The sequence below is a fragment of the Melanostigma gelatinosum genome (genome assembly GCF_949748355.1).
Source record: "Melanostigma gelatinosum genome assembly, chromosome: 24".
Classification (NCBI taxonomy): Eukaryota; Metazoa; Chordata; class Actinopteri; order Perciformes; family Zoarcidae; genus Melanostigma; species Melanostigma gelatinosum.
The window spans coordinates 4,826,207-4,838,964 of NC_136657.1; the positions used below are offsets into that span (position 1 = coordinate 4,826,207).

Here is a 12,758-nt window from a genome sequence, read left to right on the forward strand (position 1 = left end):
ATAATGGCGATAATGGCAGCCACTCAGGACCAGACGGGCAACACGCCAGCAGTTCGTTGGCACTGGAAACTCCATCTGCCAGGGGTGAAAATGCCAGCAAATGACCCCTCTTCGCCGCTTCCAAGCGCTGTAACAGTGGGGTGTGAAACCTATTGATTTTGCCCACTCTTCCGCTCCTTGACATTGCATCAGATGCATTTTGCTGCAGGCTTTGTTATAATTTTGAGCTGCTCAAAAATCAAAGACGGTAGTGCAAGAGCAGGGCTGATGGACTGAATTATGATCAAAGGCAAAACATGACTCTGGAGTAGCTGAGATACACCGGTGACAGAAACTGGGTCGGAATTTGAATCAATGAAATGAAATGAACAGGCTCAATGACAGGCAGAATACAACACTAAAGATCACATATACTCTGATGACAGGAAAGAGGTGCAACTCGAAGTACACACTGTGGAGTATGCGCTTATTTAAATTGTCTTTATTTGTATTTTTCTATTGCACTTATGTTGTGTCGCTTGGTGAGAAATGAATATAATGAGGTGAGGTTATTTCGAATTGTATTATCGACACTGATTGAATACAACTCCTACAATGCGTCATTCCAACAATTAACCTGACTTGTGTTTTACCTAGAGTGCCTGAGGAGCTCTTGTCCTTCATGGGTGTCATGTATCCGTCCTCGTCAGTGTCCCCTCTGGGCGCCCTCTCCCCCAGGAAGATGGTGGGGTCGGCGCTGTACCTCTGGCCCCCGCTGTCCTCTCCTCCAGCCTGGCTCAGGCTCTTCTTATGCAGGCTCCCGTTGCAGCGCTGGTCCTCCAGGGACGGACCCGGTCCGCCCGTGGCTTCCGGGTTCAAGCAGGCTTGGGCACCCGTCGAAGAGGCCTCTGCAGAGTTCGGACCACCGTCTCGATAGCCAAACTGGTTCTGAGGTAAACAGTGGGTCGAGACAGGAAAAGTGGTTTCTGACGTTACTGAGCAAACTGTAGTTTCTTTTATTCTAAGCGACTCAGGGAAACTTTAAAGCATGTTTTGGATGATACTGTGCAACTATTTTGTAATAAAAGAGCTGGAAGATTGTTTAACAAACTAAACTAAAGATGTCAGCAGTTCAATTGAACCACAACACATTTTCAAGAGGCGAATGCGGAAAATCCTAAAGTTTGAGTCAGTTTAAGCCACCTGCGGCGAAGGAAGGGAGACTTTTAACCCGTGCATCTGCCTGTTGAGGGTAAAATTCTCCAACAAAGTTCTGACAGTGGAGTCATCCGCCTTAAGGGACCGTTGAAGGGCAGCCATGCAGAGAGCTGTGATCCAAACACCTGAACCTCAAAAAAAGAACAAAACAAAACCCACAATAAAATACAAAACATGACATGTGAAGCAAAGGGCTTCTTGAGGTGCTGTGTTGGCTTGCCGTGGGCTATTTAACCCAGGCCTACTCCTCGGCACTCTTGCCAACTGCCAGCACTTCGGCAGCAATTACAGGAAAACACAACAGAAAACAAAAAAAGTAAAACGTCCTGAGGTTTTTATCTGTCCACCTACTCCCACCTTCTTCCCTCCATTGCCATCAACTGCACCCCTCCTCCAAAACATCTCTGTTCATCCCTTTTCTTCAAAGCCAGTCATTATCCGCTCCTCTTTTCAAACACGAGCTTGAGAGCAAATCAGCCCAGATTAGACAACCGTCTGTATCGGACTGCGTCTGAAGAACTAACTTCCCGTGGCAAAGTCAGCCAGCCGATGGATTTCAACAACGACTTGTTTCCCCCGTGTGGGAAATCCATCAGGACCCTGAATGGATTGCTGTGTGTGTGTGTGTGTGTGTGTGTGTGTGTTTTGGGGCTACGTGTTAGGGAACAAAGAGTCGCTGGCAAACGGGTAGGTCACGGGGGTAAAGGTGCATACGATGCAGAGCCGTGGGCAAAGCGGCTCGTGGGGCACAGCAAACAGCCGAGCCTGCGCCTTATTGTCTATTAGTAAACGGCTCCGGCATTTTAAGAGAGCGTCTGTTATTTGCTTTTCGAAGCTCTGAGTAATGCAACATGGGGCCTGGGGGAGCTAGCGCACAAAGAGCCCAGGTTTAAGCCACACACGCTGGGCTGGGAATGATGGAGGGGAGCCATTAGCAGAGGAAAACCATCAGTGTATTGGAAGCTCTTAACCACCTTGAGCCCTTATGGAGGACAGAGAGCTGGGCAGTCTTAATATTATATTTTGAGGTTAAAGTTAAATCAGTAAGGGTTTTATGAAAAGATGTTTTGTAATAATAAAGTATTTATTAATAGAAGCGTTCTGCTCAAACACCTGGCGATTTTGAAAGCAGTTTGACACATTGATGAAGACTACTGCAAAATACGTGATTCAAAAATGATGAAATGTGTTTTTGAGCGCGGAAGCCTTACTCGGTTGGAGTCGACGCGAGGCCTGGTGGTGTATGACGGAGGGGCCACGTTGAAACCCCGCGGCACCAGATACTCGTCAGCATCCATCAAGTCATTCAGGTCCTCCTCGTCCAGGAGGCTCTGGAAGAACTTGCTGTCGTTGGGGCTGGGAAGCTTCATGCGGTCGTCTCCCTAAAAGTGGCACAATTCATTGTGGTACATTTCTTTTTAGCGCCTGCTTTGCTGAGGTTATACTCCATAAATATCTTGGACGATGGAATTATTTTCCTTCAGATATGTTAAAAGCCTTATTATCGGGCGCTCCGAGAGTGAGGCTTGTTGAGGCAAACACACCTGGATGACGAGGTATCGCTGGGGGTCCCGGGCCATTCTGCAGAACTCGGCAGCCAGCTCCTTGAACTTCGGCCTGCTGTCTGCGTCAATCATCCAGCCTGGGGAAGAGACAGAGAGAGAGATGGAGCAGAGGAGGGCTTTAAGGGTCGGTACAGCTACAGCAAAGCCCTGCAGGTGAGGTGACAGCCAGGTGGTGTCTCAGCTCAGATTAGACAGCAACGCAAACACAGTTGCTGACTTCAGTGTCTGCATTACATATTCTATAACAGAGAGGCTAAAGTGGGGACTTGGTGCCTCTGGCAATCCTAGAGGGAGGCTCCATGGATCAGCAGCAGAATATACGTGTTTCCATTTACTTTATTTAAAATGTTAGTGGCTACCACAGTGACATATCCTCACTACATTTGTGCAGCCGTTTTCAGAATCTGTGGCCTGATGTATGTTTCCTCCAGTCGATCTGAAGCCGTCTTCGCTCGCTGCCTCTAATTTTCGCTCTAGCGCCACACGCGGGCACATTAACTAAATGAGCTGCAATTACTCCAGCAATCAAACTCTGTCCCATCTTTATTGGGGCGACGCTGAGATGGCAGGGGGGGGGGGGGGTCACGTAAGCGTGACAGCACCAAGTCACAAACAACGGCTCGGAGTCAACGCGCAATTAGATTTAATGCGGCCATTTGCTGAGCTTCCTCGTGGCGTCCGGCGGGGCGGAGCGACCCTCCCGCTAGTCGGACTCGGTGCTTGACCTGCTTTGGACCATTTCTGAAAAAAAAAGCCATTGGCAGTATAGTTTTCTCTTTTGGAAAAAGAACAATTATATCTCATGACATTTCAGATCGGATGGACATTTTTTTTGTCATGGGACTATGTTTTGATATCAAGCTCCAAGCTGGATCACATCATTCTCTTTCAACACGTGTGGCATTTCTGCTGTTCTCCTCATGCAGCTCATAGGGCATGAAGCAGCCAATAATAAGAGGGATATTCATAGTGCAGATACAATATTTGTGCAGATACAATATTTGTGCAACAAAAGAAAGAAGTAAGAACGGCAATGACAAGGGGAAAAAAATAAAAAATCAGTGGAGAAGTTGGAGTTTTATGAGATTTTCAGCCACCACCAGAAGACAGGGAGGGACGGCACCATAGTTGGGTTCAGGGTGGAGCGATGACCAGACTGGTGCGAGGAAAAAGGATAGCCAAGCAGCCGTTAGCTGGCAGATCTCATAGCACGGATTGGCTGGTGCGTCTGGACCGTGTCCTGGAAATATGGGAGGACGGCACCACAACCAGGGTTCTGAATTCTGAATCCAGCCAGGGGGACGGAGCGCAAGATGGCAGAATTTGGGGCAGGATGAAGAGAAGTGCTGGGTTTTTTGGACGAGCTGTGTGGGCTGGAGGGAGGTGTGCTCGTCCAGATGGAGGATGGCACGAACAGGGCTGCAATGCATGCTGCAGACCATAAACCAGCATCTCTTCAATTTCTCTGTCTCTGAATTGTTTTCATCTCTCCGCTTTACATATCAACCCTCTCTTCCAGAATTGGATCGAAAGCCCCTGAGCTCTGAAAAACACCTTACCAGGTGCATATTAAAAGCACCGACGCTTTTATTAAAACTACAGCTCGTCCGTGACACCTCAAGTTGCGTTGGAACGCGGTTTTAAAATAAGGTGGTGTGCGCCACATGCCTCACGTTGGAGTTGGAGTGCTGCTCCGTGACATTGTCTTTAATGTCGCCTCCTGTAGCTGGGGCAATGTGTGATATGTAGCAAGGGACGAGCTTTTTCTATTTCACTGATGACTAACTTTTATGGTTAAATTCTGTGGACGTAAAATTTGGTGATATGTACCCCGAGAAGATTTAACTGTGTTAATATCTCCCTTTAATATCTCTGGGAGTATTTGGCCTTGTCGGCCATGTTTTAAAACAATGAGCAACACTATTGACATTGGCATTGCATTTGTGCATGTTTGCAGTATTTGGATTTGTCAGGTATTTCAATAGCTTCATCTGGTTTTCATCTAGAAAGAGAGTGAGCCGGGAAAGATCAATACCACTCGTTCATCCAATAAACCACATTTTGCACACACACCTTGTTTGTGAGTGCATGCATGTGTGCTCGAGGACTTGTAAGTGTGTCTCCTCACATTTGACCATGACCATGTAGACATCTATGGTGCAAATGGGCGGCTGGGGCAGACGCTCCCCTTTCTCCAGGATGTCTGGGATCTCTCGCGTGGGGATGCCGTCGTACGGTTTGCCTCCGAATGTCATCAGCTCCCAGATGGTCACTCCTGGAGGATAGGGGAGGGGGAGGGGGGGAGTGGGGGGGAGAGCCAAAGAGCCAGAGAACAAGATGAGCAGAAAGATAAGAAAGGATTTCAGGTCAACTGACTTTTTTCAGTGACGTCCACGTGAATCAGTGACGTCCACGTCCACACACACACACACACACACACTGATGAGCGATAATGCACGTATAGCACCCACCATAACTCCACACGTCACTCTGATGAGTGAACTTCCTGTAGTGGATACATTCCAGAGCCATCCATTTAACGGCCATCTGAGGAGAGAGGGACGTGTACGTAAAGACGGGGATTTCCGCATGAACCGAGCAAACAAAGACAGAAAAGACTCAGAATTAGGAAGCTTCACACCTATTACACCTGAGTGGAACACTTTCCCATTGTGCTGTTTTGCTCAACAGCCGCCACGTCTTTTTAAATCAAGCGTTTGTGAAGTATTGGGAAATCGACAGTGCTTTCAAGCACACTTTGCTCAATATTACCCAAGTACCTTGATTGATTCGCTTCAGTCGAGCCCAGGGATCATAGCGAGCGTGCTTTTTAAAAAGGTACTAAATGAGATCGTATTGACCGATTGTCTCACATGATCTCAATGAAGTCGGTTTACAGCGGCCAGTGGGTGAAATTGTAATAAAAACGGGCCCTTTGACATTCCTGACAAGGACAACGGCACACATCGCCATATCCTAACTGCCAAAAGATTTCCATATTGACTGTAGGGGGGGGGGGGGGGGGGTGATTTTCAGCCGTGGAGTCCACTGAACAAGGCAATTATCTGGCCTTTTGCATGTGATTTGCATGTGATTTGCAGAGTACATCTCAAGCGAGGGAAAAAGAAGGGACTCCTGATTAACATGGCCTAGGTCCCCAAACAAAACAAACTGATTGGAACCGTGGCTGCATTATTCCCTTGGATGAATTGCTTCGAAATTGTATACTGTTGAAACTAAGTTCACCGGGCTTTGCCTGACCAGAAAGAGTTTCACAGCTCTTAAACTGGTCGAGATGTCGTTCCATGTCACGTCAAATTCAATCTGTTCTTTTATGTTATTAAAATGATTATTTGAGTCGTTGCATCTTTCAAAAAGAAACAACAATGTATTTTTTGACACATTTCTATGCACACACACACACACATTCAGAGACACACAAATGCTTTTGGCCCTGAAGACCGAACAACCTTCCCTGGACCTTTTGTTTTATTACTTTTTGTACACAGTATTTACTACTTATGTCAACCGTTTTGCTGTAAGCTGTCCCTGTCCTTTGGGTAAGCACTGTACACACACGCAGCAACAAGACACGCTCACGCCTCCACTTACACCAACCTTGCCCCCGTCTGCGTTGTACTCCTTCTCGTTGGCGTCCAGCAGCCGCGCCAGGCCGAAGTCGGTGATCTTGATGTGATTGGGCGACTTCACCAGCACGTTGCGGGCTGCCAGGTCCCTGTGGACCAGCCTCCTCTCCTCCAGGTACATCATCCCCTGAGAGAGAGAGAGAGAGAACAAGAGAGAGAAGGTGAGATGATGAATCATCTCTTGGAGCCGTTAATCATTTCTTATTCCATGATCTGTGCGGTCCGAGATCGTCGATGAGGTAAATGTCACCCTCTTTCAGAAAAACATTGCCATCATCATTAATGGCACGCCCGCCAAACATTTAGATTCAATCTTTCATCGTTATCATACATCACTTTTATACGACTATAGGAGGCAGAGACTCTTTTATAGCATCCCAGATATGTCAGAAAGTCAGAAATTCTAACTTTTGACAATTAAAAATACAGTAGAGATGAGTCAGATTCTAAATTCCTGCATGGTGAAACATACATTTGGAATGTAGCAGTAAGATTGTTAAATATCCATGCAGATTAAAGGACATATTGCAGGGGTGCCTTTCTCTCCACTGTTACTGGACACGGCAGCTCGTACAACTAGAAGATGAAATAAGCTGTGTTTCTCCAAGTGTATACCATCAATATCTACTTCTTGTAACGTGTCCAACTCCAGTGCGATCGTGTTCAGTCATAACTGAGATTGTGTCCCTGCCATGTGGCCTCCTTGTCCCCCCGGTAATTGGGGGCCATTTTCAAGATGGCTCGGCAGAGGGAACAATGGAAGTCCTTCCAATTTGTTAACGTTGATTATGAACACCAAAACGAGCAGAGCACGTATAACGGGGGAAAACAAACAGAGCCTTGGGCGGAGAGAATAGCAACTTTGCTTTGCCGCCTTAATGCACTGCTCAACGGGCTGAATGGAGCACTAACTCTCGACAGTGGCACAAAAAAACCACGATTATATTTCATACGATTTATCCTAAAACACACACGCCGCCACACGAGTCGTCACAGACGCAAACGCACACTCCTCTTTCACGAGCTCAACAAAACAGTCAGACGAGGAGGCAGCCAGACCGGGCAAGGATGGGGCCAATTGAAGTGTATTAGACTGGATGTTAAACAAGTGGATGCCACTTTGCAAGCGGATCAATAAAAACACCTTGATGAGTAGGGAGGCACTCATTGCGCTCAGCAGACAATGGAACAATTCCAACCAATGCCCATGCCTCAGCTGGCGCGAAAGAATAGCTGTCCGTTTGAAATGCTGCGAAAAACACTGTACGTATGTGTGTGTGTGTATCGACGCTCGTTGACCAGCGCCGCCGCCTCCTACCAGACAAATGTGAGGATAAATCGATAGCGCCGACGTCTGGCTCGCCGCCGGCTGAGCCCTCATCCATCATCCGCCGGCCTTCGCGGAGACAGACGCGCAGACAAACGCGCGCTGACAGAGACCACCCGGAGACCACCTATATGTTGAAGCAAGCCATATTTCACAGAGCATACTCGGTCACGCTCGCAATATTTCTATCTGTCAGTCTGTCCGAATGTCTCTCACTCTCTCTTATATCTAGCTCGGGACACTTCCTACCCTCTTATCCTTACAGTCCCTGTGCCTCTGTCCTCGCCAAAGTACTGGGACAAGGCCCCCGAACACCCCCCTTTTGCTGAACGTGTATTTAAAATAGATTACTTCTGGGGGGCTCGGGCAGGCGATCGATAACAATGCTGATTACAATGAGCCTGAAGACGACCGTGCCGCGCAATATTTATCCCCGATGTCAACGTCGAGAGGAATTAGGAATCAATGGCCCACACAGTCCATTAATACACTTCGACTTAAAGTGACAGCACAATGAGGTGAGGCCATCGCACTGACAGGGGGAATGTACAGCAGCTCAAGGAGCCAATTAGTTTCCAGCCACTCCGGGCGGTGAACAGCAGCCTCCCAGAGGAGGATGTGGGGCCAGCGTCGGTTTCAGGCCGAGAGGGTCCCGCTGATTTAACACTGCTTAAGTGTTACACTCCCCGGAGTCCTTGAAAATAGAAGTGGAATTGGATAATTTGTGATTACATAACTTGTATATAGTAGATCATACAGGAACTTGCAGGGAAAGTAATTAAACCTGCCAACTTTGGTGAATAACATTACTGTTGTGCTCTTTTTGTGCACTGCACACGATTACCTGTGTATGATTGACAGGTAGAGATGGCTACCTGTCCTTCCCTGATTGCTTGTGTAGGGTTCAGTTTGTTACAGACACGAATGCATGTTGGTCATCTCATGAATTATGGATGAGGTTTGAGGAAAATCCAAACAAAAGTTTAGTCGCGAACTGCAAGCAGCAACACCAGCTTGAATGAATAGTGAATGTGTGAAGTACCTGCCCGGAAGGCAAATTCACTCTGTGCTCTCTGTCAGCCCTTATTATTGTTGTTTTTTCTGTGGAGAAAGCAAAGCCCTCTGCCTCGGAGGAAGAGCCACACTTGTGCCGTGCACCACTCCAAAAGTTTCCAAGAGTTCAAAGTATATGTTTACGACTGACCTTTGACGGCAAGATGAAGTGTGTTTTGATGGACAAAAATGGAGGGAAAATGCATCCTTGCCTGAGTCTCTTTTCGTTTCCTGACAAGTACAAAAAAAATACTGAAAACGTACAACACCTTAAACACCACACATGAAAATGTATACGTGTGATGCACTGAGCACAGCGGTAACTTATGCTCAAGTTCTTTTCGAAAGTCGGCAGGTTTGCAAACGCTAACTATCTGCACAAAGGCTCCTAAAGTTCACGTCAAGAGCCCTTAAGCACTCGCTGAATTCGCAGCGAGACAGGCCTAAGCCCTTGTGGACTTAACAGAAGTGCATCTGAAAGTCTGTGACACCGTGAGACCGACCGGTGAAATTGCGACATTCAACCTCGGGGGAACGTCACCGGGGGAAAAGAGAAACAAGGCGGCAGTCAGCGCGCGGAGATTTCAAGGGTGTAGCATTGCATTCGACCAGAACTTGTACCTATGAAAGAGACAATTTTTCAAACTTATTGAAGCGAAAACTTTTCTTTCTGTATGACAGCTTGACAGGTCGTGAAAAATGAGCTAAAATACAATGTCAACGCTATAGTTGGTACCTTTGATAAAAAAGTCTTTTGGCATATTCGCTCAAACTGTCACCACATCCTGACAGTAGTATATGAGACAGATAATCAAAAAAAAAGAAAATCCGATTTTTATTCTGTTGCTCTGTTGCCTGTTTCTCACCTCAAATGTTTTCAGAAACATATTCCAGTTACTTTTTAGCCGTAAAATGATGCAAACTTTCACATTTTACAGCTAAGCATCTCACGGAAATATGTTTCTGGAAAACATTTGAGGTGAGACGTATTTGATCAGAGCTGCCGTTTGACAGTTTGATCGGACAGCAGCGTGAGAGAGTCCCCTGCTCTGATTGGTTGTTTTTCTGAATCTTTCAAATGCCGTAAGGAGCACCAAAAAGAGGCCAGAAAGTCGTTTATTTCCGTTTACGCATACCTTGATGCTCCAAAATGGCACATAATCCACCTCGGAAAAAGTAACTGAATCCTGAATTTGGATGGTGGGTTAGCCTGTTTACATGAGTTCAGAATAAAAAGATGCTGCGTTTAAAGGCGAGCAGTTAGACGGTAAGTGGAGAAAGAGGCAGACGGACGTGATGGAGTACAGCAGGTGATAAATTCAACTCAGGTCTTCGGCGGATCTGGTGTTTGTCTGTGATATTGCCAACATGAGCTTCACACTGACATGAAATAGCTATTCAGAAAGACTGTTCGGTTTTTGTTGCCAGGCAACATGCTCTTCCAGGAACCATCGGTGGGTCAATTGTTTGCAGGGCACAACACTTGGGTAGAAACGCCGTATCCATAAGCTATGCAGTTTATTTGCGAATTCATGTCAAGAGAAGGTGGAAATTAAAGGCATGCACACTGAGTTTGGTACAGGAACCAGAGGGGTGAGGTGTCTGTTTCCAGAGGGAGTGATAAGAGCGCCGCATGTGGTGTACCCCCCCCCCCCCCACCCCCACGCTGAAACCCCCAGGCAGCAACAATGTGAGCAATGTGGGACTGTCCGCACGCCGAGAACCGGGACCGGTGCGATAAGGAGCGTGCACAATGGGCCCGCTCAGGTGGTGCAGGTGGTCGTCTGTCACGCGCTGTGTGCCGCGCCGGAGACAGAATTCCCCACCGAGCTGGCGGTCCCCAAAGCATGTGTGTGTGTGTGTGCACGAATGAGCCAGTCAATGTCCAGATGCTGCTCTCTCTAATCAGGTGAATACTCACACAGATTTCATTCTGAAACACATCTCACGTCTCACATCTCGGTTCAGCACGGAGCAATTTGCATAAAGAAAAGAAAGCAATAAGAAAGCAATAAGCTCCAAAGTGCGTCACCGGATGGTTTGGACGGCTAATGGACGACTCAGCTGAACGTGACATAATGTGACATATATAACGACGGCTCCTAGTGGCGCAGCTGTCGGGCTACAGGCCCATTTACTACGCATTCAGCCGTTTGGGAACCACAGAGCAGCAAAAAAAGCAACCTGAGCAGAGTGTGTTTATGAGTGTGTGTGTGTGCGCATCTGTGAGCGATAACGCGAGGTTTGCGACCCCTCTGAGGGAGTTTAAATACAATGTCGCACGACAATGATCAGTGCGTGCTTGCTTTCGTTCTTAATTCCCTCCACCTCAAGAGAGGGAAGCGAATGTAAAATTATCCAAGCTCTGTCGCCATGATCTCAACTCCCCTGCGGGACATACGGATCCATCCGAAATGTCACTGTGCAGGCAATAAAAGACCGCTGCTGGCAAATTTACATGAGCAAATGTCAATCGTTTTTGGGCTGCTGCAGTGGAATTATAAAGGAGGAAACAGCAACTTGATCAGCGAGATGAATTCACGGTCTTTCGAGGAAAGACGCTGATGTAAAGTTGCAATCCCTTAAAAGTTAACCGGGAACCAAAACAAAGCACTTCTGGCCATATCGAGTCGATGATGAGCTCTGACAAAAGAGGACATTTGCAGCGATGCGGCTAAATGTCCTTTTCTGGGTGACGACGCTGTCCCAAGCATCAATTATCTGCGCTCAAGCGAGATCCTGTGAAGTTGGAGGGTGCCTGTGGGTGAGGACGGTAATGATGGGTCTCATCGACAGCTCAGCAGCCTCGGAGGTCGACAGGTGAAGCAAACAGAGAGGAGGGAGAAGAAGAAAAAAAGAAACAAAGAAGAGATCTGATCCTTAGTTCAATCTACTGAGCACCATGGCTATAGGCCTACGCACAACCTTCACGCTGACGCCTGTAATTTGCCCACTACTTGCTGTGACAGTGAGACGCTATGTTAGAATAATATATAATGTTATTATCACGCCGAGAAGCCGTCGGACATGATTCGACCAGCATTCGGGCTCACGATTGCATGTGGGCACACAAAGGAGTATAATTTCCCTTTGTTTGTTCACAACATGTCTGTTATTATGTAGAAAATGGAAGCTTAATTGCACCAAATCAAACCGGAACGCAGGCGGAATTTCTTGTTTTCTGAAAATTACATTTGTAGGACTTGATAATGGAAGAAAAGGCAGTGAGCAGATGACAGAAACCGAGTTGCAGCAGAACCGCCGCGAATTCCCGCCGCCGCTCATCTGCCGCCGTGCATACGTCTGCGGCTAATGAGCCTCGGCTCTCGGCTTCTGGCATCACCGGTAACGGGTGTGTGCGGAGAGAGGTGACCGATCCAATCAGGCCTTCCCACCCAGTGGATCTGGCAGTCAAATCCCTCCCCTTATGCATCCTTGAGCACTGCTGATCCTTCCAGATAATTAGAAAGACCCGGGGGGGGCTTATCCCTCCACCTCAAGCTCTCCTCCTCATCACCTCGCGCTCTTCCTCCACCCTATCTCCTCGTTTTGTTGCATCAGCAGGGACATGTGCGGACTCCTGGGGACTGGTCTGTGTGTGTGTGTGTGTGTGTGTGCGGAGGAATTTGTGAACGTGTTTGGAGAAAGGGGAAAACTGCTCAGGGTGCACATTAGTTGGTTTTGGGGTTTTTTTTTACGACGTAGAATAGTATTATGGGTTGCACTGTTTGGTAATCACGGCGTGATGTGCTCTCCCGACAAGCTCTCAGATGCAAAGAATTGTGGGACTGCATTATTAATGAAGCCCCCGGGAAGTGAAGTGCTGAACATGGATCACTATACCATAGAGCCTGCTGACGGTATTAAATTCACTCTAACTTAGTATTTGTTTTAGTAGAAAATACAGACTGGAATAAAGTGAATGTATAGTGTGGCACTGAACACATCAATCATTCACTGTACTGTATA

The 12,758-nt window shown here is 47.3% G+C and overlaps 1 protein-coding gene across 1 annotated transcript in view; it reads right to left on the reverse strand.

Moving 5' to 3' along the window:
• The window catches only part of LOC306797144 (receptor tyrosine-protein kinase erbB-4-like), a 92,861-nt gene that overhangs the window by 5,630 nt on the left and 74,473 nt on the right, over nucleotides 1-12,758 (reverse strand). Inside the window, exons 20-25 of the mRNA XM_079296343.1 lie at nucleotides 6,375-6,536; nucleotides 5,234-5,309; nucleotides 4,891-5,037; nucleotides 2,742-2,839; nucleotides 2,409-2,579; nucleotides 633-927 (exon numbers count right to left, since the gene is read on the reverse strand). Of these exons, the coding sequence (XP_079152469.1) occupies nucleotides 633-927; nucleotides 2,409-2,579; nucleotides 2,742-2,839; nucleotides 4,891-5,037; nucleotides 5,234-5,309; nucleotides 6,375-6,536 (949 nt within the window). The remainder of the gene's footprint in view (nucleotides 1-632; nucleotides 928-2,408; nucleotides 2,580-2,741; nucleotides 2,840-4,890; nucleotides 5,038-5,233; nucleotides 5,310-6,374; nucleotides 6,537-12,758) is intronic.